The 18,913-nt window shown below is 41.9% G+C and overlaps 2 protein-coding genes and 1 non-coding gene across 3 annotated transcripts; all 3 read right to left on the reverse strand.

Annotated features, from left to right (window-relative positions):
* Positions 1-667: 667 nt before the first annotated feature.
* On the reverse strand, positions 668-6,885 carry LOC120029466 (ribosomal L1 domain-containing protein 1-like). Its single transcript, XM_038974696.1, has 5 exons — positions 6,791-6,885; positions 3,353-3,489; positions 1,445-1,546; positions 1,137-1,232; positions 668-702 (listed from the first exon to the last, which is right to left on the reverse strand). Exons 2-5 carry the CDS (start codon positions 3,484-3,486, stop codon positions 690-692), a joined length of 345 nt encoding a protein of 114 aa, XP_038830624.1. The 5' UTR covers positions 3,487-3,489; positions 6,791-6,885; the 3' UTR covers positions 668-689.
* Positions 874-1,001, reverse strand: LOC120030115. Its single transcript, XR_005473624.1, has one exon. It is a non-coding gene; the product is annotated as a small nucleolar RNA ACA64 (small nucleolar RNA).
* Positions 6,886-7,390: 505 nt separating the features above from the next.
* LOC120029465 (eukaryotic peptide chain release factor GTP-binding subunit ERF3A-like) lies at positions 7,391-18,814 on the reverse strand. The gene is made up of 14 exons (XM_038974695.1): positions 18,423-18,814; positions 18,050-18,091; positions 16,300-16,566; positions 16,131-16,164; positions 15,899-15,976; positions 15,542-15,722; positions 15,005-15,159; positions 14,626-14,766; positions 14,294-14,387; positions 12,756-12,836; positions 12,209-12,382; positions 8,142-8,231; positions 7,819-7,987; positions 7,391-7,654 (listed from the first exon to the last, which is right to left on the reverse strand). The coding sequence occupies exons 1-14, from the start codon at positions 18,619-18,621 to the stop codon at positions 7,602-7,604; spliced, it is 1,758 nt and encodes a 585-aa protein (XP_038830623.1). The 5' UTR covers positions 18,622-18,814; the 3' UTR covers positions 7,391-7,601.
* Positions 18,815-18,913: the final 99 nt, after the last annotated feature.

The following is an 18,913-nucleotide window of genomic DNA, read 5'->3' on the forward strand; positions in this document are numbered from 1 at the left end:
TTAATTGAAATGCATTCCAGGTGACTACCTCATGAAGCTGGTTGAGAGAATGTCAAGACTGTGCAAAGCTGTCAAGGCAAAGGGTGGCTACTTTGAAGAATCTCAAATATTTTGATTTGTTTAACACTTGGTTACTACATGATTCCGTGTGTGTCATTTCATAGTTGATGTCTTCACTATTATTCTACAATGTAGAAAATAGTAAAAATAAAGAAAAACCCTTATTTAGGTTTATTTAACCTTGAGTAGGTGTGTCCAAACTTCTACTGGTACTGCATGTATGTACATATGCATGTAAATAATAGAGAGAGGTCTGCAATTGACCTCAATAGTCCATATGTGGCACTAAGAGCTATGTTGATGTTCCCAGAGAGTGAACAGGGAGACAGCACTAAATGGAGACCGCTCCCCTGCCTCACTGGAATGGGTTTCATATAGCACTGGATTTAAACCAAAATTAATAGAGAGTAAAACAGGTTCCGAACCAGTGCAAAGATGAGTCCTTTAATTTGACAAAAAATAGATCATTGATCAAATGACAATATAATCTTCCAATGCAATTTACAAGCATTTGTGTGTAGCAGTCCTACCTTGGCTGCGCGGGTCTGTTTCTGTTTCATTTATCAGGGTCAGGTTAGAGGTGTAGATGGGCAGAGCTACTGATTGGCTTTTCAAGTGGATGATCTTTATCAACGGTCCTCTCTGCAAAAAAGAGACAACACAGCCATCTTTATACTCAAAGAACACAATCACTCATACATTTAGGTCAAAACTATTTCTGTGAAGAAAACATTTTCAATGTTACGGCCATTTCTACCCTGTGTATCGTATCACACAGATTGCAGCCACTTGTTAAAGGCCTTTCTTTGTCAGGATTGTAGGCACATGGGTTTAATCACACTGCTATACAGAGCAGGCAATAAGCTTAACGTACCACAGTACTATAGGCCCTGTAATCTCACCCCAGACAACAGAGATATCAAAGGTGATTTTCAGACTGGGCCCACACATTTCTTTAGCATTAATAAACTTTGAGTATACCTGACCATTTAACGTATAATAAAAGTGTAAATATCTGTGTTGACGGGGTACAATTTATTAGGGTGATCAGGAAGACATCCTGGCAGCAAACTCACCTAACCCGTAGTTTCGTCACGATGGTGCTGACAGCTGAATCAATATTCTCTGCTATTTCATCTGCAGCCATCCCAGAGTGGGCCACACAAGCTATGCTAAAACAAACAACATTTTACAGGAGGCAGTGTGTATATAATTGAATGTGCATTAATTGCCATTTTGTGTCAGTTGCAGAGACAGGCTCCAATAGAGAGGGAGATCTGTCAGGATATATTTTGAGTCACTATGGCACCCTCATTGCCCATGTCCGACACGGACAGGGTTTGCTGAGGCGCACTTACTGACCAAGTCAGAGAGCAGGCCTCACCAGCAGCAGCTGTTCTTAGAAATGGAGATTGTTGTTCCCTGGATGGTTCTCTGGATGTCCAAGGCCAGCTTCTTGCTCTGCTGGTTCAATGACAAAGGCTCCCTAAGCAGGGGAGAGAAAAAACACACTCCATTAGAACTCTGTAAGGGCTAGCTTAAAGGCACATTTAAACTTACAGTTGAAGTCGGAAGTTTACATACATACAGTCATTAAAACTCAATTTTCAACCACTCCACAAATGTCTTGTTAACAAACTATAGTTTTGGCAAGTCGGTTAGGACATCTACTTTGTGCTTGACAAGTAATTTGTCCAACAATTGTTTACAGACAGATTATTTCACTTATAATTCATTGTATCACAATTCCAGTGGGTCAGAAGTTTACATGCACTAAGTTGACTGTGCATTTCAACAGCTTGGAAAATTCCAGAAAATTATGTCATGGCTTTAGAAGCTGTGGAAATTAGGCTAATTGTCATCATTGGAGTCAATTGGAGGTGTACCTGTGGATGTATTTCAAGGCCTACCTTCAAAATCAGTGCCTCTTTGCTTGACATCATAGGAAAATCAAAAGAAATCAGCCAAGACCTCAGAAAAACAATTGCAGACCACAAGTCTGGCTCATCCATGGGAGCAATTTCCAAACACCTGAAGGTACCACGATCATCTGTACAAACAATAGTACGCAAGTATAAACACCATGGGACCACGTAGCCGCCATAGCGCTCAGGAAGGAGACCCGTTTTGTCTCCTAGAGATGAACGTATTTCGGTGCGAAAAGTGCAAATCAATCCCAGAACAACAGCAACGGATCTTGTGAAGATGCTGGAGGAAACAGGTACAAAAGTATCTATATCCACAGTAAAACAAGTCCTATATCGACATAACCTGAAAGGCCGCTCAGCAAGGAAGAAGCCACTGCTCCAAAACCACCATAAAAAAGCCAGACTACGGTTTGCAACTGCACATGGGGACAAAGATCGTACTTTTTGGAGAGATGTCCTCTGGTCTGATGAAACAAAAATAGAACTGTTCACAAAATAGATGGCACCATGAGGGAGGGAAATTATGTGGATATATTGAAGCAACATCTCAAGACATCAGTCAGAAAGTTAAAGCTTGGTCGCAAATGGGTCTTCCAAATGGACAATGACCCCACGCATACTTCCAAAGTTGTGACAAAATGGGTTAGGGACAACAAAGTCAAGGTATTGGAGTGGCCATCACAAAGCCCTGACCTCAATCCTATAGAAAATTTGTGGGCAGAACTGAAAAAGCATGTGCGAGCAAGAAGGCCTACAAACCCGACTCAGTTACACCAGCTCTGTCAGGAGGAATGGGCCATAATTCACTCAACTTATTGTGGGAAGCTTGTGGAAGGCCACCTGAAATGTTTGACCCAAGTTAAACAATTTAAAAGGCAATACTACCAAATACTAATTGAGTGTATGTAAACGTCTGACCCACTGGGACTGTGATGAAAGAAATAAACCAATCTATCATTCTGACATTTCACATTCTTCAAATAAAGTGGTGATCTTAACTGACCTAAGACAGGGAATTTTTACTAGGATTAAATGTCAGGAATTGTGAAAAACTGAGTTTAAATGTATTTGGCTAAGGTGTATGTAAACTTCCGACTTCAACTGTATAAGAGGACATGTATTTCAAAACCAGGGAACAGCACTATGGGCTATGTTGATGTTCCCAGAGAGTGAACAGGGAGACAGCACAAAAAGGATACCGCTCCCCTGCCTCACTGGAATGAGTTTCATATAGCAATGGAGTTAAAACAAAATTCATACTGAGAGTGAACCAGGTTCCGAACCAGTGCAAAAATGAGTCTTTAAATAGCTTTCATTTGACTAAAATAGACAAGGTGATCAACCAACAATATTTACAAGCTTACTTCTTTCTCTCGTAGAAGTGCGAGGACAGCAGGCGGCAAATGCGGTCGTCTGAAAGAAACATGTCAAAGTTCCCCAGCAGCCGTCGTTTGGCTTCAAAGGGCTTGTACTCAGTCCTCAGTGTCTTGTAAGGCATCACCTAAAGAAAGACAAAGGGATATGCCTGGATGAGTCGTGTCTCGTGCACCAAGAAGTAAACGAGGACCATTTCATAAGTAATCATCATTATTACATACATAAAAAGTATGACAGTAAGTAACTGTCTCAAAGTTGTAGCGACACACTCCAATAGGGAGGAAAGTCCGTCTGGATATATTTAGAGTCACAATGGCACCATCGTGGCCCATGTCCAACACTGAGACAGGAGTACAGGGTTTGCTGGGGTGCACTTATTTCACACTGGATGACCAAACACTAGCTACAGACTAGAGTAAAATCAGTTGAAGAGATGCATTGGACAGTTCACTGAGTAAAACATATAATCCCCCCCCCCCTCACACACACACGTTACTGTCAAATTCAACACAAAAATCAATAATTTTGGGCTACACATGACATTGAACACTTTCTGCCTGTAGACATCTGTTCTACAATGTGCCAGCAGAGCAAGATACCCTTTGTTGGGATAATTGATCTCTTTCAGGCAGAGTACATCTGGCATACCACGTTTTATTGAAAAAGTGAGACAGAGGGAAAGTGTGTGGTGTTCCATTCATTTCTATAATGGCATCCAGCTTAAGCCAGGCCCAGCTCCATCTCCACTTCATCCCTGAATAAATCAAATCAAAGTTGATTTGTCACGTGCGCCGAATACAACAGGTGTAGGTAGACCTTAGTGAAATGCTTACTTACTTACTAACCAATAGTGCGAAAAAGGTGTGTGTGTAGGTAAGTAAAGAAATAGAACAGTAAAAAGACATTTGAAAATAAGAGTAGCAAGGCTATATACAGACACCGGTTAGTCAGGCTTAGAGGTAGTATGTACATGTAGGTATGGTTAAAGTGACTACGCATATATGATGAACAGAGAGTAGCAGTAGCGTAAAAGAGGGGTTGGGGGGGCACACAATGCAAATAGTCCGGGTAACCATTTGGTTACCTGTTCAGGAGTCTTATGGCTTGGGGGTAAAAACTGTTGAGAAGCCTTTTTGTCCTAGACTTGGCACTCTGGTACCGCTTGCCATGCGGTAGTAGAGAGAACAGTCTATGACTGGGGTGGCTGGGGTCTTTGACAATACCCTCTGAAGTGCCTTGCGGTCGGAGGCCGAGCAATTGCCGTACCAGGCAGTGATGCAACCGGTCAGGATGCCCTCGATATTGCAGCTGTAGAACCTTTTGAGGACCTCAGGACCCATGCCAAATCTTTTTTGTTTCCTGAGGGGGAATAGGCTTTGTCGTGCCCTCTTCACGACTGTCTTGGTGTGTTTGGACCATTCTAGTTTGCTGTTGATGTGGACACCAAGGAATTTGAAGCTCTCAACCTGCTCCACTACAGCCCCGTCGATGAGAATGGGGATGTGCTCGGTGCTGAGGGATAGGTTGTTATTCTGGCACCACCCGGCCAGGTCTCGGACCTCCTCCCTATAGGCTGTCTCGTCGTTGTCGGTGATCAGGCCTACCACTGTTGTGTCGTCTGCAAACTTAATGGTGTTGGAGTCGTGCCTGGCCATGCAGTCGTGGGTGAACAGGGAGTACAGGAGGGGACTGAGCACGCACCCCTGGGGAGCTCCAGTGTTGAGGATCAGCGTGGCAGATGTGTTGCTACCTTCCCTCACCACCTGGGGGCGGCCCATCAGGAAGTCCAGGATCCAGTTGCAGAGGGAGGTGTTTAGTCCCAGGTTCCTTAGCTTAGTGATGAGCTTTAAGGGAACGAACGCTGAGCTGTAGTCAATGAATAGCATTCTCACATAGGTGTTCCTTTTGTCCAGGTGGAAAAGGGCAGTGTGGAATGCAATAGAGATTGCATCATCTGTGGATCTGTTTGGGCGGTATGCAAATTGAGGTGGGTCTAGGGTTTCTGGGATAATGGTGTTGATGTGAGCCATTACCAGCCTTTCAAAGCACTTCATGGCTACGGACGTGAGAGCTACGGGTCTGTAGTCCCCCGTCTCCGTGGTCAGGCTTCTCACCTACCTCTTTGATATCGTTCAGGGGACGCACTGCTGTAACTAGCAAACTGTCTTTCCACCCTCCCGCTGTCTTTCCATAGTGCACGCTGATGCTGTAACTAGCAAATTGGTTGTCTCTTCTTTCTTCAGTCACATGCTGCATTCTGTTATGTGAACGATTGGCCGAGCCTTGGATACAGACAGTATTGCTCATCACTCGTTCGCTTACAGCTAGTAGTGATCCAAAGCCCCCCCCCCCCCTCCCTTTTCTCATTGGATCTACACAAATCACATAGGTATCCTATTTTGGATTCAAAACGGCAAAATTCGCCAAAATGTGACTAGCTTGCATCCCTGATTGGAGGATGAGGTAAGCACCTTGAGTGTCTAGAAAAGCCTTGTATAAATACAATCTATTATAGTATTTAGAAATACCTCTTGACCCCCCCCCCCCCCCCCCCCCTTCCTCTGTCAGGACCTTCTTGCAGAACTGCTGGATCTGGTCAGGGGTCATCTCTGGTGAAGAGACACACCTCGTCGGCGTTGGTGCAGATGCCATGAGGCAAGGGGCTGAGCGAGCGTGAGCGACTTGTGATTAGTACAACAGCTTCACCACCTATACTCCAGGACAGGGTGTTGCTGGAGAAACAGACAGATTTTTTCCCATAGATATTATTCTATTATGTAGCCATGTTGCTCCGTACTGTGTGGGCAAAGGGACTCACACGCGGCTGGTCTGGGTCTGCTTTGGGGATCTTCCATCGTGTGAAGAGCAGAGTCTGGGGTGGATTTGGTCTTCAGGAAAGCCTGCAGTGCTTGAACAGCCTTCTTTACATAGTAATACAATGAGAACGTTTAGAAAATCTCCAACATGAAAAATTCATATTTCGGTTTTTTGTGCAAATAGACCTATATCAAATGCAAATAACCAGCCTCATTAGCTCAGCTGAGAAAGCTAACGCGGATACGCTAGCTAACTTTAACTAGTTACAACTTTTTCACTTTGCGCCTAACGACATTACAAGTCAGAGTAGAGAAGGGTCGCTACAAAGGCACTTTCACCAAGATAACCAATTGAGGGGGGTGTACACATTTTATCCTTGATAATGTATTCACAGCGTTCCTCGTTGAGATACAGAAAATAACTGAGTGACTTGCCTCGTGTCGTACTATCTGAATGCACAAGCAACCTAGCGTACTAGCCAGTGAGTTGCTAACTCCAAAGAAAGGTGTATACAATATAAACAATATCACCCCCACTTTTCCTAGCACCCAAATAACAACTATACTATTGTCGAAGAATATCTTATGAAAGTTGCGTTAATCCATTACCTGCACCAGGTCCAGAGGCAAATACTTCTTTCTTCACGTTTATCCAGGTTGGCGCATGCGTTAGAGGTGCATGCGCAAATCGATTGGGCCACGTCACTCTTGAAATTGAAACATCCCAACTTTATTTGCAAGAAGTTTGAGGACAATTCGGCACACTTCTCTCTACATACAAGATTCAAAAAGGCTAAATGAACATTGTAAGAAATTGAGAATAAACAGAGCTTTTACTTTTATTCCTCAGTTTGATACTTTATTTTCATTGTTGTTGGTAACGTGACAACACATGATCACAACAGGAACCATGTTTGTTTGATTGTGTGTGTGAACATACCAGATAGGATTTGGTATGGGGATGTCTACTACCAAAATATTTACATTTTGGTATAATATTTTGGATTTGAATGGGTATAACTAGCTAACTCTGGTCCAAAGTGATGCAACCGGATGCAACGCCAGTCCCTTCCTTTACAAGCAAAGTAACACTGCATATATTCCCATTTCCAAAACAAAAGGTGGACCATCGCAGAGTGAGATTGGCCTAGGAAAGGGTAGCGGCTACATTAGTGGCATAGCTGAGCTCTCAATATGAGAAAGCTGACACACTGGACTTGTCTTTCTTTAATATTGTTCATCATAAAAACTGATTCAGTCACTTTTTACAGTTTCTTCTTTATTTTCAAACTTGATTTGTTCACCTTCTCTTCCTCGTCCTCTTCAGGAGAGTGGTATGTAAGAGGGGGTGGCTGGCTAGGTCGGCGTCAGCAGCTTCCTCTGTCATGACAACTGTCCCAGGATTCCATGCTGGTTCACATTAGTCCTTCTCTGGTACCAGCTTCAGCACTTTGCCAATAGCAATGGTTTTGCCTGAAAAGGGAGGCAATTACATAGTTATAAAAATCTTTAGTATTCCATTTGGCAATAGTTTTCTCATATATCAAGTAGAAGCTTCTTCATATTCATCAATAGAAACAATAAATGGGGAAAAACAATATCACAGGAACAGACACACACACACACACACTCTCTACCTTCATCTCGTAGGGTGAACCTCCCCATCTGTGGGAAGTCTTTGAAGGTCTCGAGGCAGATGGTTCCGGCACACCGAAGCCGGGCGATGCACACCTGGTCCTGTTTGACAAAGCGAGGTCGCGTCTTGCTCTTCTCACCTGTCTTCTTGTCCACAAGACAGATTAAGGCCTGATGAGAGAATTTAATTAAATACAGGTTTATTTACTAATGAGCATTATTCACTCACTGACAGAGAAGATACCTGTGGTTGGCAAACTATAATTGGATAGAGACCCGGTCAGGTTTGGATATGTAAACAAGCTAATGTAACTTAGTAACTCACTGTGATTTGTACTTCTTCAATACAGGTGTGGATGTGTAGGACTGCGTTGTAACCTGGGCAGATTATGGATTTATGCTCAATGATGACGATCTAAAAACAAAGTAAAAAAACAGCAGAGAAATTAGCACAGGTGCAAGTACTGGAGTTTACATATTTATTCAGCTCAATCTAGCATTAAGGTTGGGTAGGTTACTTTGTAACTGTAATCCATTAGGGTTACCTGTCCAAAATTGTAATCAGTAATGTAACTTTTGGATTACCCAAGCTCAGTAACATAGTCTGATTACTTTCAGTTACTTTTGGATTACATTTCCCTTAAGAGGCATTAGAAGACAAAAATAATCCATCAAACACATTTGGTGTGTCATCAGTAGATTAGCGTTTTTCGTCATGAATCTTCTTCTGGAGGCAGCTCTGCAGAGTGGTCACCAGCTGGCACAGGCAAAAAGTCATAAAATATGTTTTTAAACCAGTGGCGGTTGGTGCCATTTAAGATTAGGGGGGACACTTTTTTTTTTATGAGCATGGCCTTATTTCTATTACAGCATATTGGATGACTGTCATTCATATTCCATTCACCCAGCTCAATGTAACATCGATAGGTTAAGGCTACTACATGATAGTCAAATTTTCCCTATACCCATCATGAGGTTGCTACAACATAGCCTACAAATTAAAGTATATATATAACATATCGAGAGACATATATATATAACATGTCGAGAGACAAATTAGAGTAATCAAGGTGACAGACAGTGACATAGTCAATACCGCCTTGCACAGTCTTGCGTGGATCTAGCTGATCTAGGGTATAATCATTAGTCCAAACTGTTGCCAAAACAAGAGTTGCTATTGGACAAATTCAGGTAAGTCTATCCCCATTTCGTTTAGTTTGCTTCCATATACTAAATATTTTTTCAACAGAATCGGCAACATGAATACACCCCTGATCATCCGCACACAAAGTTCACGTTCATAGCAGCCACATACAAACAGCATCATCACGTTGCTTGTTGTATAATTCCTTTTCGCATCTACTCACTCTCCTACTTTCACATTTTCCCTTCGCTTGTGGACTTCAGTGCACAACACAACATCTGTCTGTGATCAGGCAACAAAAAAATAAACTCTCCAAGCCAAACCTTCATACCATAACCGTTAACCGATGCGCACAGCATACAGTTGAAGTCGGAAGTTTACATACACCTTAGCCAAATACATTTAAACTCAATTTTTCACAATTCCTGACATTTAATCCTAGTAAAGATTCTCTGTCTTAGGTCAGTTAGGATCACCCCTTTATTTTAAGAATGTGAAATGTCAGAATAATAGTTGAGAGAATGATTAATTTCAGCTTTATTTATTTCGTCACATTCCCAGTGGGTCAGAAGTTTACATACACTCAATTAGTATTTGGTAGCATTGCCTTTAAATTGTTTAACTTGGGTCAAACGTTTTGGGTGGCCTTCCACAAGCTTCCCACAATAAGTTGGGTGAATTTTGGCCCATTCCTCCTGACAGAGCTGATGTAACTGAGTCAGGTTTGTAGGCCTCCTTGCTCGGACATGCTTTTTCAGTTCTGCCCCCAAATTGTCTATGGAATTGAGGTCAGGGCTTTGTGATGGCCACTCCAATACCTTGACTTTGTTGTCCTTAAGCCATTTTGCCACAACTTTGGAAGTATGCATTGTCCATTTGCAACCAAGCTTTAACTTCCTCACTGATGTCTTGAGATGTTGCTTCAATATATCCACATAATTTTCTTTCCTCATGATGCCATCTATTTTGTGAAGTGCACCAGTCCCTCCTGCAGCAAAGCACCCCCACAACATGATGCTGCCACCCTCGTGCTTCACGGTTGGGATGGTGTTCTTCGGCATGCAAGCATCCCCCTTTTTCCTCCAAACATAACGATGGTCATTATGGCCAAACAGTTCTATTTTTGTTTCATCAGACGAGAGGACATTTCTCCAAAAAGTACGATCTTTGTCCCCATGTGCAGTTGCAAACCGTAGTCTGTCATTTTTATGGCGGTTTTGGAGCAGTGGCTTCTTCCTTGCTGAGCGGCCTTTCAGGTTATGTCAATATAGGACTCGTTTTACTGTGGATATAGATACTTTTGTACCTGTTTCCTCCAGCATCTTCACAGGGTCCTTTGCTGTTGTTCTGGGATTGATTTGCACTTTTCGCACCAAAATACATTCATCTCTAGGAGACAGAACGCGTCTCATTCCTGAGCGTTATGACAGCTGCGTGGTCCCATGGTGTTTATACTTGCATTTTATTGTTTGTACAGATGAACATGGTACCTTCAGGCGTTTCGAAATTGCTCCCAAGGATGAACCAGACTTGTGGAGGTCTACAATTTGTTTCTGAGGTCTTGGCTGATTTCTTTTGATTTTCCCATGATGTCAAGCAAAGAGGCACTGAGTTTGAAGGTAGGCCTTGAAATACATCCACAGGTACACCTCCAATTGACTCAAATGATGTCAATTAGCCTATCAGAAGCTTCTAAAGCCATGACATTTTCTGGAATTTTCCAAGCTGTTTAAAGGCGCAGTCAACTTAGTGTATGTAAAATCACACTGGAATTGTGATACGGTGAATTATAAGTGTTTTAATTATAAGTGTTTTAACGAGTTTTAATGACTCCAACCTAAGTGTATGTAAACTTCTGACTTCAACTGTATATATATATATGTGTATATATATATATATATGTGTGTATATATATATATATATATATATATATGTGTATATATATATATATATATATATATATGTATATATATATATATATATATATATATATATATATATATATATATATATATATATATATATATATATATATGTGTATATATATATATATATATATATATATATATATATATATATATATATATATATATATATATATATGTGTATATATATATATATATATATATATATATATGTGTATATATATATATATATATATGTATATGTGTATATATATATATATATATATACACACACACCTACAATATATATATATATTTTTTTAAACAATTAAAACAAATAAGAAAGACCCAAGCAACTAATAATAACAACAACAACGCAAGCCTATACATACACTTTCCAGCTCATTCATTACTGCTGAAGTGCTTGTTGTAGCGCTGAGTGGAAATAAGAAGAACGCACATCTTATTGCTTATAAAAAAGTGGTGTGCTGCTATACAAAGTTGACAGTGCTGAGTAAGAATTTAAACATACACTCACTCATAAAAACAGCAGTTCTTTGCTGTATTCGTTGACAGTTTCTCTCTAGTCATGGTTTTAAACATTGTGAAATCTCACAGTATTAACTTTGCTGTAGCTTTCTTTTATGCGCGCTACGTTCCAGCAGACACGGTCATCTGAGCCATCCGATTGGCCAGCGGTACAGCTATAGTGCACTTGATTTGCTCTCTGGGCCCGCCGGAAAGGCAGAGTTTGTACCTTCAGACAAATGAAATGGTTCAAAATCGCAACAGTTCGCCTACCCGGGGCGCAGGGCAGCTGAATCGGGTGCACCTGGGTTTTTGGAAATCGACCAGTCGGTGACCACTGCTCTAAAAAGTTGTGGGCACACCCGCAGCTTAGAGGGAACTTTGATCATAACGTATTTTTCCGCAAACATTCTTTCTGAATTCAAAAATAGTCCAATAAGTAATCACCTAGTTTTTCAAAAGTATCTGTAATCTGATTACAATATTTTTGCTGGTAACGTAACTGATTAGTTCATTTTTTTTTGTAATCAGATTACATGTAATCAGTTACTCCCCAACCCTGCCTAGTATCACTATCATTTAGCATTTCTATGATGCAGCGTATCTTCTTAAGATGATCCTAGACAATAATAATATATGCCATTTATATAGCAAACTCTTTTATCCAAAGCGACTTACAGTCATGCGTGCATACACTGTACATTGTACGTACGGGTGGTCCCGGGGATGGAACCCACTATACTGGCATTGCAAGTGCCATGCTCTACCAACCAAGCTACAGAGGACCTTAGACCTGTCCTAAGGAGCGTAGGCTACCTGGGCATCAAAGGTGCGTCCGGAGTGGCAGAGGTTCTCAGCGTTACAGAGGATGAAGCCAGGCAGAATCTCCTCTTCCTCGATGCCCTTCAGCCTTAGCTTCAGGTTCTCTCCAGGAACAGCTTCATCTGTCTCCACCTCATCAGACAGCAGGCTCAGCACCTCCACTGTGTGCTGGGGGTAGGGATAACACATCACATGTATCATAGTGCTATATATACAGTATATGTTATACATCAAGTATTATATTAGTATCCTTAAATCGCAAGATAAACTGCGTCTGGGAAGGGAAATATAATCATTAGAACCTGAAGTAACGCCTTTAACACAGGTGCGTACATGTTGGAGAATCCAAAACAGACGTGCATTTTAATGTCGGAAGTCTGGAGTCCCTTTCACAATTTACATTTTAATTATTTAGCAGAGGTTCTTCTGCACAGCATCTGCCAAATTAGTAAAAAGTAGATGTAAATTGTGAAAGGGGCTCCTGTACACTTGTGTAATGTATACTCTCCAGGACAGATGAATGACCTATGGAGAGCCTTACCCTGTTAGGCATCATGACCAGCTGCTGGGCTTTGGCAATGGAGCCAGACTCCAGCTTCCCCAGGATCACCGTGCCCATATCCTGAGCAAAGAGCACAACCAAGACCAGGTTAAAGGTTATGCTATCAGTTCAAGTCAGTGGCCTTGTGGTTAGTGTCCTCCCTGAGATTGGAAGGTTGTGAGTTCGATCCCTGGCGAGTCATATAAAAGACTGTAAAAATGGGACCCGATCCGTCTCTGCTTTGCACTCAGCGAGATAGTTTCGGGGTAAGAACCTGCAATAGACCAGCATCCTGTCCAGGGGGTGTTGTACATCAAGCTGCCTCACACTACAGAAACAGGAGGCTCCTGTTCCTATGAGCCATACCGGCTCCCACAAGGGTACTTACTATCAGTTAAAGAAAATTGTATTATTACATTACATCCTCTGTTCCCGTTCTCATCCTCTGCTCCCATCTAAGAGGTGTTAATAATTTGGTGGGTGCTTATACTTGTCCTATTTCAAAATTGGATTTTTGTATACCCCAACTCCCCCTGAGACACCCTCAGAGAGTGGAGTCATGGCCAGGGTCTGCCATTAACAACAGTGACCCTGGAGCAATTAGGGTTAAGTGCCTTGCTCTAAGGCACATCAACAGATTGGTACTAAGGGTTAGGAAGGACACTGGAGTTTGCAAGATCACCTTGATATTGAATGAATGAATGAATGAATGAATGAATGAATGAATGAATGAATGAAATTAAATTAAAACTAAAATGGATTCCAGCTGGGAGATTAAAATGGTTGTTAAAAATGCAGAAAGTTTTTGGTTCCTTTCCTTTTTATGCTACCACCTAAGATGCCATATCTTCAGTGTACTGGCACTAAGCTGTTGACCCCCTGTGCTACTGTACTGTAGTGAAGTTAGAACAGGCCCACTGCCAGCTAGTCTAACAATCTAACCATCCCCCAATTAACTGGACCGTAATTCCATTATATCAACTGAATAGAAGACCTAGTTAGAGCTCCTGGGTTTCATAACACCCTGCAGTGTGTATGTGTGTAGAAGACCTGCTGAGAAAGCTATACAATATCTTAATTCCATCACGTTCCCTGCCTTCTAACATGTTCCAAAACACACCCACACACTGATGAAACCGGTGCCAGAAAGCTAAATTGTCTTGTGGAGAAAATGGCTGTGCTCTGCAGTCCTTGGCTACAGTAGGGAGGACTTGGAAGGATACCCTGATGTTGGAAGGCCAGAGTGTGTGTGTGTGTGTGTGTGTGTGTGTGTGTGTGTGTGTGTGTGTGTGTGTGTGTGTGTGTGTGTGTGTGTGTGTGTGTGTGTGTGGTGTAGCAGCTGCACAGTCCTGCGTTATCGTTATCTTTTGGCAGTCATTTCATAAAACGTTGGCAAACTCTGAGATAATAATGGATTATTAATTACTACAGAATAAAATGGCCTGGCTTGATTCAAATTTATGCTAGCTATGCTGTTAAGTGCAATACAGAAGTAGAGATATGTAACTGGTATAACTCATGACAGCAGTTGCACTCACCTTGTATTTGTCTACGATGGGTAATCTGACGGGGCCGTCTGTGATTCTGTTGAAGCTTGGCAGGCTGTCTAGGTGTGGGATGAATGGCAACCCCCTGGCAACAAAGAATAATTAGGACAATAAATTATTATATTTTCTAATACTATATATTATGGATTTTAAATTATTGTGGGAATAGAGAACTTTTATAGCTTCAGAAAAGTCAGCAGAGCTACATTGATTTGATGGACTGTTATGAAAATTAAGACTTGACAAGCAACCGTCACTCAGCACCCACAAAGCGATTGACTTTCATGTACTTTTGGCAGAGAACAGAACAGAGGTTGACTTACGTGTACCACGTGCACTCCTCTATGGGGTCCTTCAAGTTGGCTCCTGTTAGCCCAGAGCAAGGCATGAAGTAGATGTCCTTTTTTGGGTTGAAGCCCACCTTCTTCAGAAATGGCACTAATTTCTCTTTACATTCCTCATACCTGTAGTGGAGAGGGAGGAGGATGGGTTATTTTACTGCATTAAATATCAATGTTACAATGTTGACTAATTGAGGAACACAATCTCTTTCCTATTCTATGACTGTCTGTCATAACCAGCCATGCAGCATGAGGGTCAATGAACACATTAGATTGGATACTGTAGATTCTGCATTTGGCTTTAAATATAAATATTGTTTCTCTCTACCAAGATGCATGTCTGTACATTGTACTGAGTCACCTTTCCAAGCTCCAGTTGACGGTGGGGTCATCCATCTTGTTGACGAGGATGATGAGGTGCTTGACTCCAGCCGTCTTGGCCAGCATGGCGTGCTCCCGCGTCTGGCCTCCCTTCTCAAAGCCTGTCTCAAACTCTCCTTTTCTGGCCGAGATCACCTGACCACAACATAGGGTTACATTAGACTAGCATAGGGTGCAGAAGATACTGATAAACAACTAGGGTACACCATAATGTACTGTACATACTGTCTGTCATTATCTACAGTGTCGTTTTCAAAACTAAAATGCATGTTAGAATCTACCCTCTCATTATACAGTAAGTCAGTCCTCTTCTTCTCATAAAAAAATATATTTATAAAAAAATGCAGTCCCTGTCAACTTGTCAAATCAAAGTTTACTGTGTACGCGACCAATAAACTATGATTTGATAATGGCAACTTTCCAACTACCTAACTAACAGGGACACATGGGTCTGTTTTGCCTTGACACAGCAGATATGAAAAGTGGACAATACAATACAATACAATACAATACTCACAAGCACTGCCAAGTCAGCCTGTGATGCCCCACCAATCATGTTGGGGACAAAGCTTTTGTGGCCGGGAGCATCCAGGATAGTAAAGTGCTTTTTCTCTGTCTCAAAGTAGGCTCTCCCCACCTCCACCGTCTTTCCCTTGTCTCTCTCCTCCTGGTTAGTGTCCAGGGCCCAGGACAGGTACCTAGGGAGCAGAAAAACAAATCTGAGTGCCTAAAATGTATGATTAAAAACAGGCTACCATATTTTCTCATGTCGTACCCAATATGAAAAAGTAATATGCAAACTTTTTCAGAATAATTTTTATTATTTTCAATCATACACATAACTGAATCTAGTCACAACAGAAGGTAAGCTCACCATGTTTCTCTGTTTTTTTCTTTTGCTTCTCTTTCATATTTCTCCAGGGTTCTTTTCTCCACCATACCTGTCAAATACCTACGATAAGAAAGAAAAACAGACATTGTCTGATCTGATAAATATAGGAGAACATTTTATTTTTAGGTAGCCATGGCATTAGTAGCAATGGTTATCATACTGTAGAAGAAACCTGAATGTAGGCACAGTTATTGATAACCATGTTATTACTCACATGATCTGTCCTCCAATAGTTGATTTACCAGCATCTGAAAAGAAAGAAAAATAATCCTCAATCCAAATGAATACACAGGCAATATCTAAGAGCCATTTCTCTGTGCCCAGGGAGAACAAACAATGTACGAAAGAAAACCATGAGGTAATAGTATACAATAGGGACGGACCCACATGACCGATGAACACCACATTGACATGCTCCTTCTTCGGGGCATTTGGTGGGAGCGGGATTACTTTTAGCACGGGCAACTCCTCCTCTTCTTCCTCCTCCATCATCTCCACTTCCTCCCTTCCCTGTGCCTCTTCACTGGAACCTCCCTCTCCTCCCAGGGCTCCCCCTCCTGGTTCTCCTTCCCCGGGCTCCTCTTTCTGCTCCCACGTCTCTACCTCCACCACCACGTCTGCTTCTGTCCCTCCTCCGTTCTCCACCGGAGCTAAACGACACAAACGGCACTCGGTTACCACTGATGTAAACCATGAAACAATGCTCTTTTGTTTAAGGTAGTCCGCACAGCCAGCAGATTTCACAGGTGCATTATGGGTATATGAGATCGCTTGTGAACAGAAAGGAGAGTACCGGCACACTGTTCAGATGATCTCAGGGTTTTGATGGAGAATCTGGGAGCATCTAAACTGTGTGCTGGAGAGTACACTGATTGGCTGTTCTCTTCAAACAATGCTCTTTGACCTCACACAATATAACAATGAAATTGGCTTATTATTATTATTATTATTGCATAGTTGTTGTCACCTATGCCATGGATGTTCAATATAAATATTTAATAGTGATATAGCGTTGCAGTGATAGCTAGGTAACCTTATATTGAACAAATTAAATGCATTATTTTAAGAAATTAAAGTGCATCTAGCACTGATGCAAATGTAGAAACCTGCTAATCAAATCAGTAGATTAGTGTGTCAAAAAACTCTTCCCATAGCAGCATAAAAACAAGGCCTGCACCTCCTTATCCATGAAATTAAACAACTGGCCGATCATGTACTCTGTTCTCTTCTCAACGCTTGTCATTCACAATCACCATTGGAGAATAGTCATGATGATGACAACTGCTCGGAGAGGCATGCATGCAATACCACAGAAAACGTTGGCATCTTTGTTCTGAAATATAAACCCACAAGGTAACTTCACCAATCACTCAGAACTCCCTTCCCATCATGTCTTCTCTCTCTCTTGCAGGCTGCCGTTTCAGCCAGGTGTCACACTAACAGATAAATCAGGCCAATGTAACCTGAGTAGATGTGCACAGCGGCAGTGTTCTCTTGCCAAATTTAAACACCTGACCTCAGCACATATACGGCTGGTCAACATAGTACATTTCTACAGAAACGTTCCCTGAAAATACAAGAACTGGACTGTGCCCCATTTGGTTATACCAGTCTAACAACATATTTTCTATCTGTTTCCACGTGATCCAGTGTACTAGTCTATTTTAAGCATAGGCTGTGATGTTGCATCATGCTATAGATGTGCATGTAGGGAGTGGGAGCCTGCAAACCTTCCCAGTTGGACCTTGTCATGTCTCCCAGAGCTGGCCTTCAGGCATAGGCTACCTCCTAGTGAACAGTAGGCCTGAAGAGATGTTTCAATTGAATGAATGAATGAATGAATGAATGAATGAATGAATGAAAGGTAAACAATACTGACTGAAGGACATTTGTAATTGCTTCTGGAATGAGTTGGGTGGGAGTTGGCAAGGCAACCTTCTACAGGTAAAAAGACCTGAGGCCTTTAAAAAAAAAAAAATGTGATACACACCTTCAACAAACAAATCTGATACTGTCTGTGATTGTACAAACAATAACATTGTGTGAAGTACAAGGCAGAGTGTGAAAAAATGAAGTAAAAGGAAGAAAGAACAGTTAATTACATAATAATATAGTAATAGACACAAAACATACCAACTGTTTCTAAAACCTCCATGCTGGCAACTGGCTCAGCACCTGTGAAGAGACAAGTTGTTGCATTCATCACTGGCATTAAATGGACATTGGAGCTTTTAGGAATCACCATATCAGATTTAGTATGGGTGATGGCTTAACAATAATTATAGCATCATGAGCAGTAGGCCCAGTTGTAAAATTTGCACCATCATGTCAAAGCTGTCACATTAGTGTTGAGCAATATCATAGCTACAACACTAGCCTAGTGAGCTTGCTAGCTACAAACTCAAGCTAGCTATCTATCTGGCTAACTTGGTTAACCCCTGGCAATAACAGCAGCTGTCAACATCTCGTTAATCCAACACTCCACCACAAGCACGCACTGACCTACCGTGACCGTCGGAATTTGAGATTTCCGTAGGGCTACTTTGAAGGAAAGTCGGCACAAACACCGCCGCGTCGACATTCGGGATAAATGGCTTGGCATTGACGTTGAGAGCGGCGAGAGCGGACTGGAGCCCCGCGGCAGCTCGGGCCTTGACATCCTCCTCCTGCTCCCACGAATCCGGTGCTGTGTCTCGCGGGTCCATGGCACAGTTAGCTAAGATAGCTAGCTAGCTTGACTGTGAATAATGCAGCTGGCTTGATGTCCGTTAGCTATGTTATCTTGCTACTTATTCAATACTTTGCGTTGCTTCACTGTGTCTTGTTTTGGGAGGCATATGGTGCGCCGGTGTCACGCACGGAGGCAAGACCGACGAGAGAGGGAGAGAGAGAGACGTGAACCTACAGTTCCAGAACTAACCGCTAGGAGGACTACTCGAGGGGGCGACCCCTGGAACTACAGAACAATGCATTCTGGAAGGTGGGGTTGAATATAAA

This window comes from Salvelinus namaycush, chromosome 35 (assembly GCF_016432855.1).
Source record: "Salvelinus namaycush isolate Seneca chromosome 35, SaNama_1.0, whole genome shotgun sequence".
NCBI classification, from domain to species: Eukaryota; Metazoa; Chordata; class Actinopteri; order Salmoniformes; family Salmonidae; genus Salvelinus; species Salvelinus namaycush.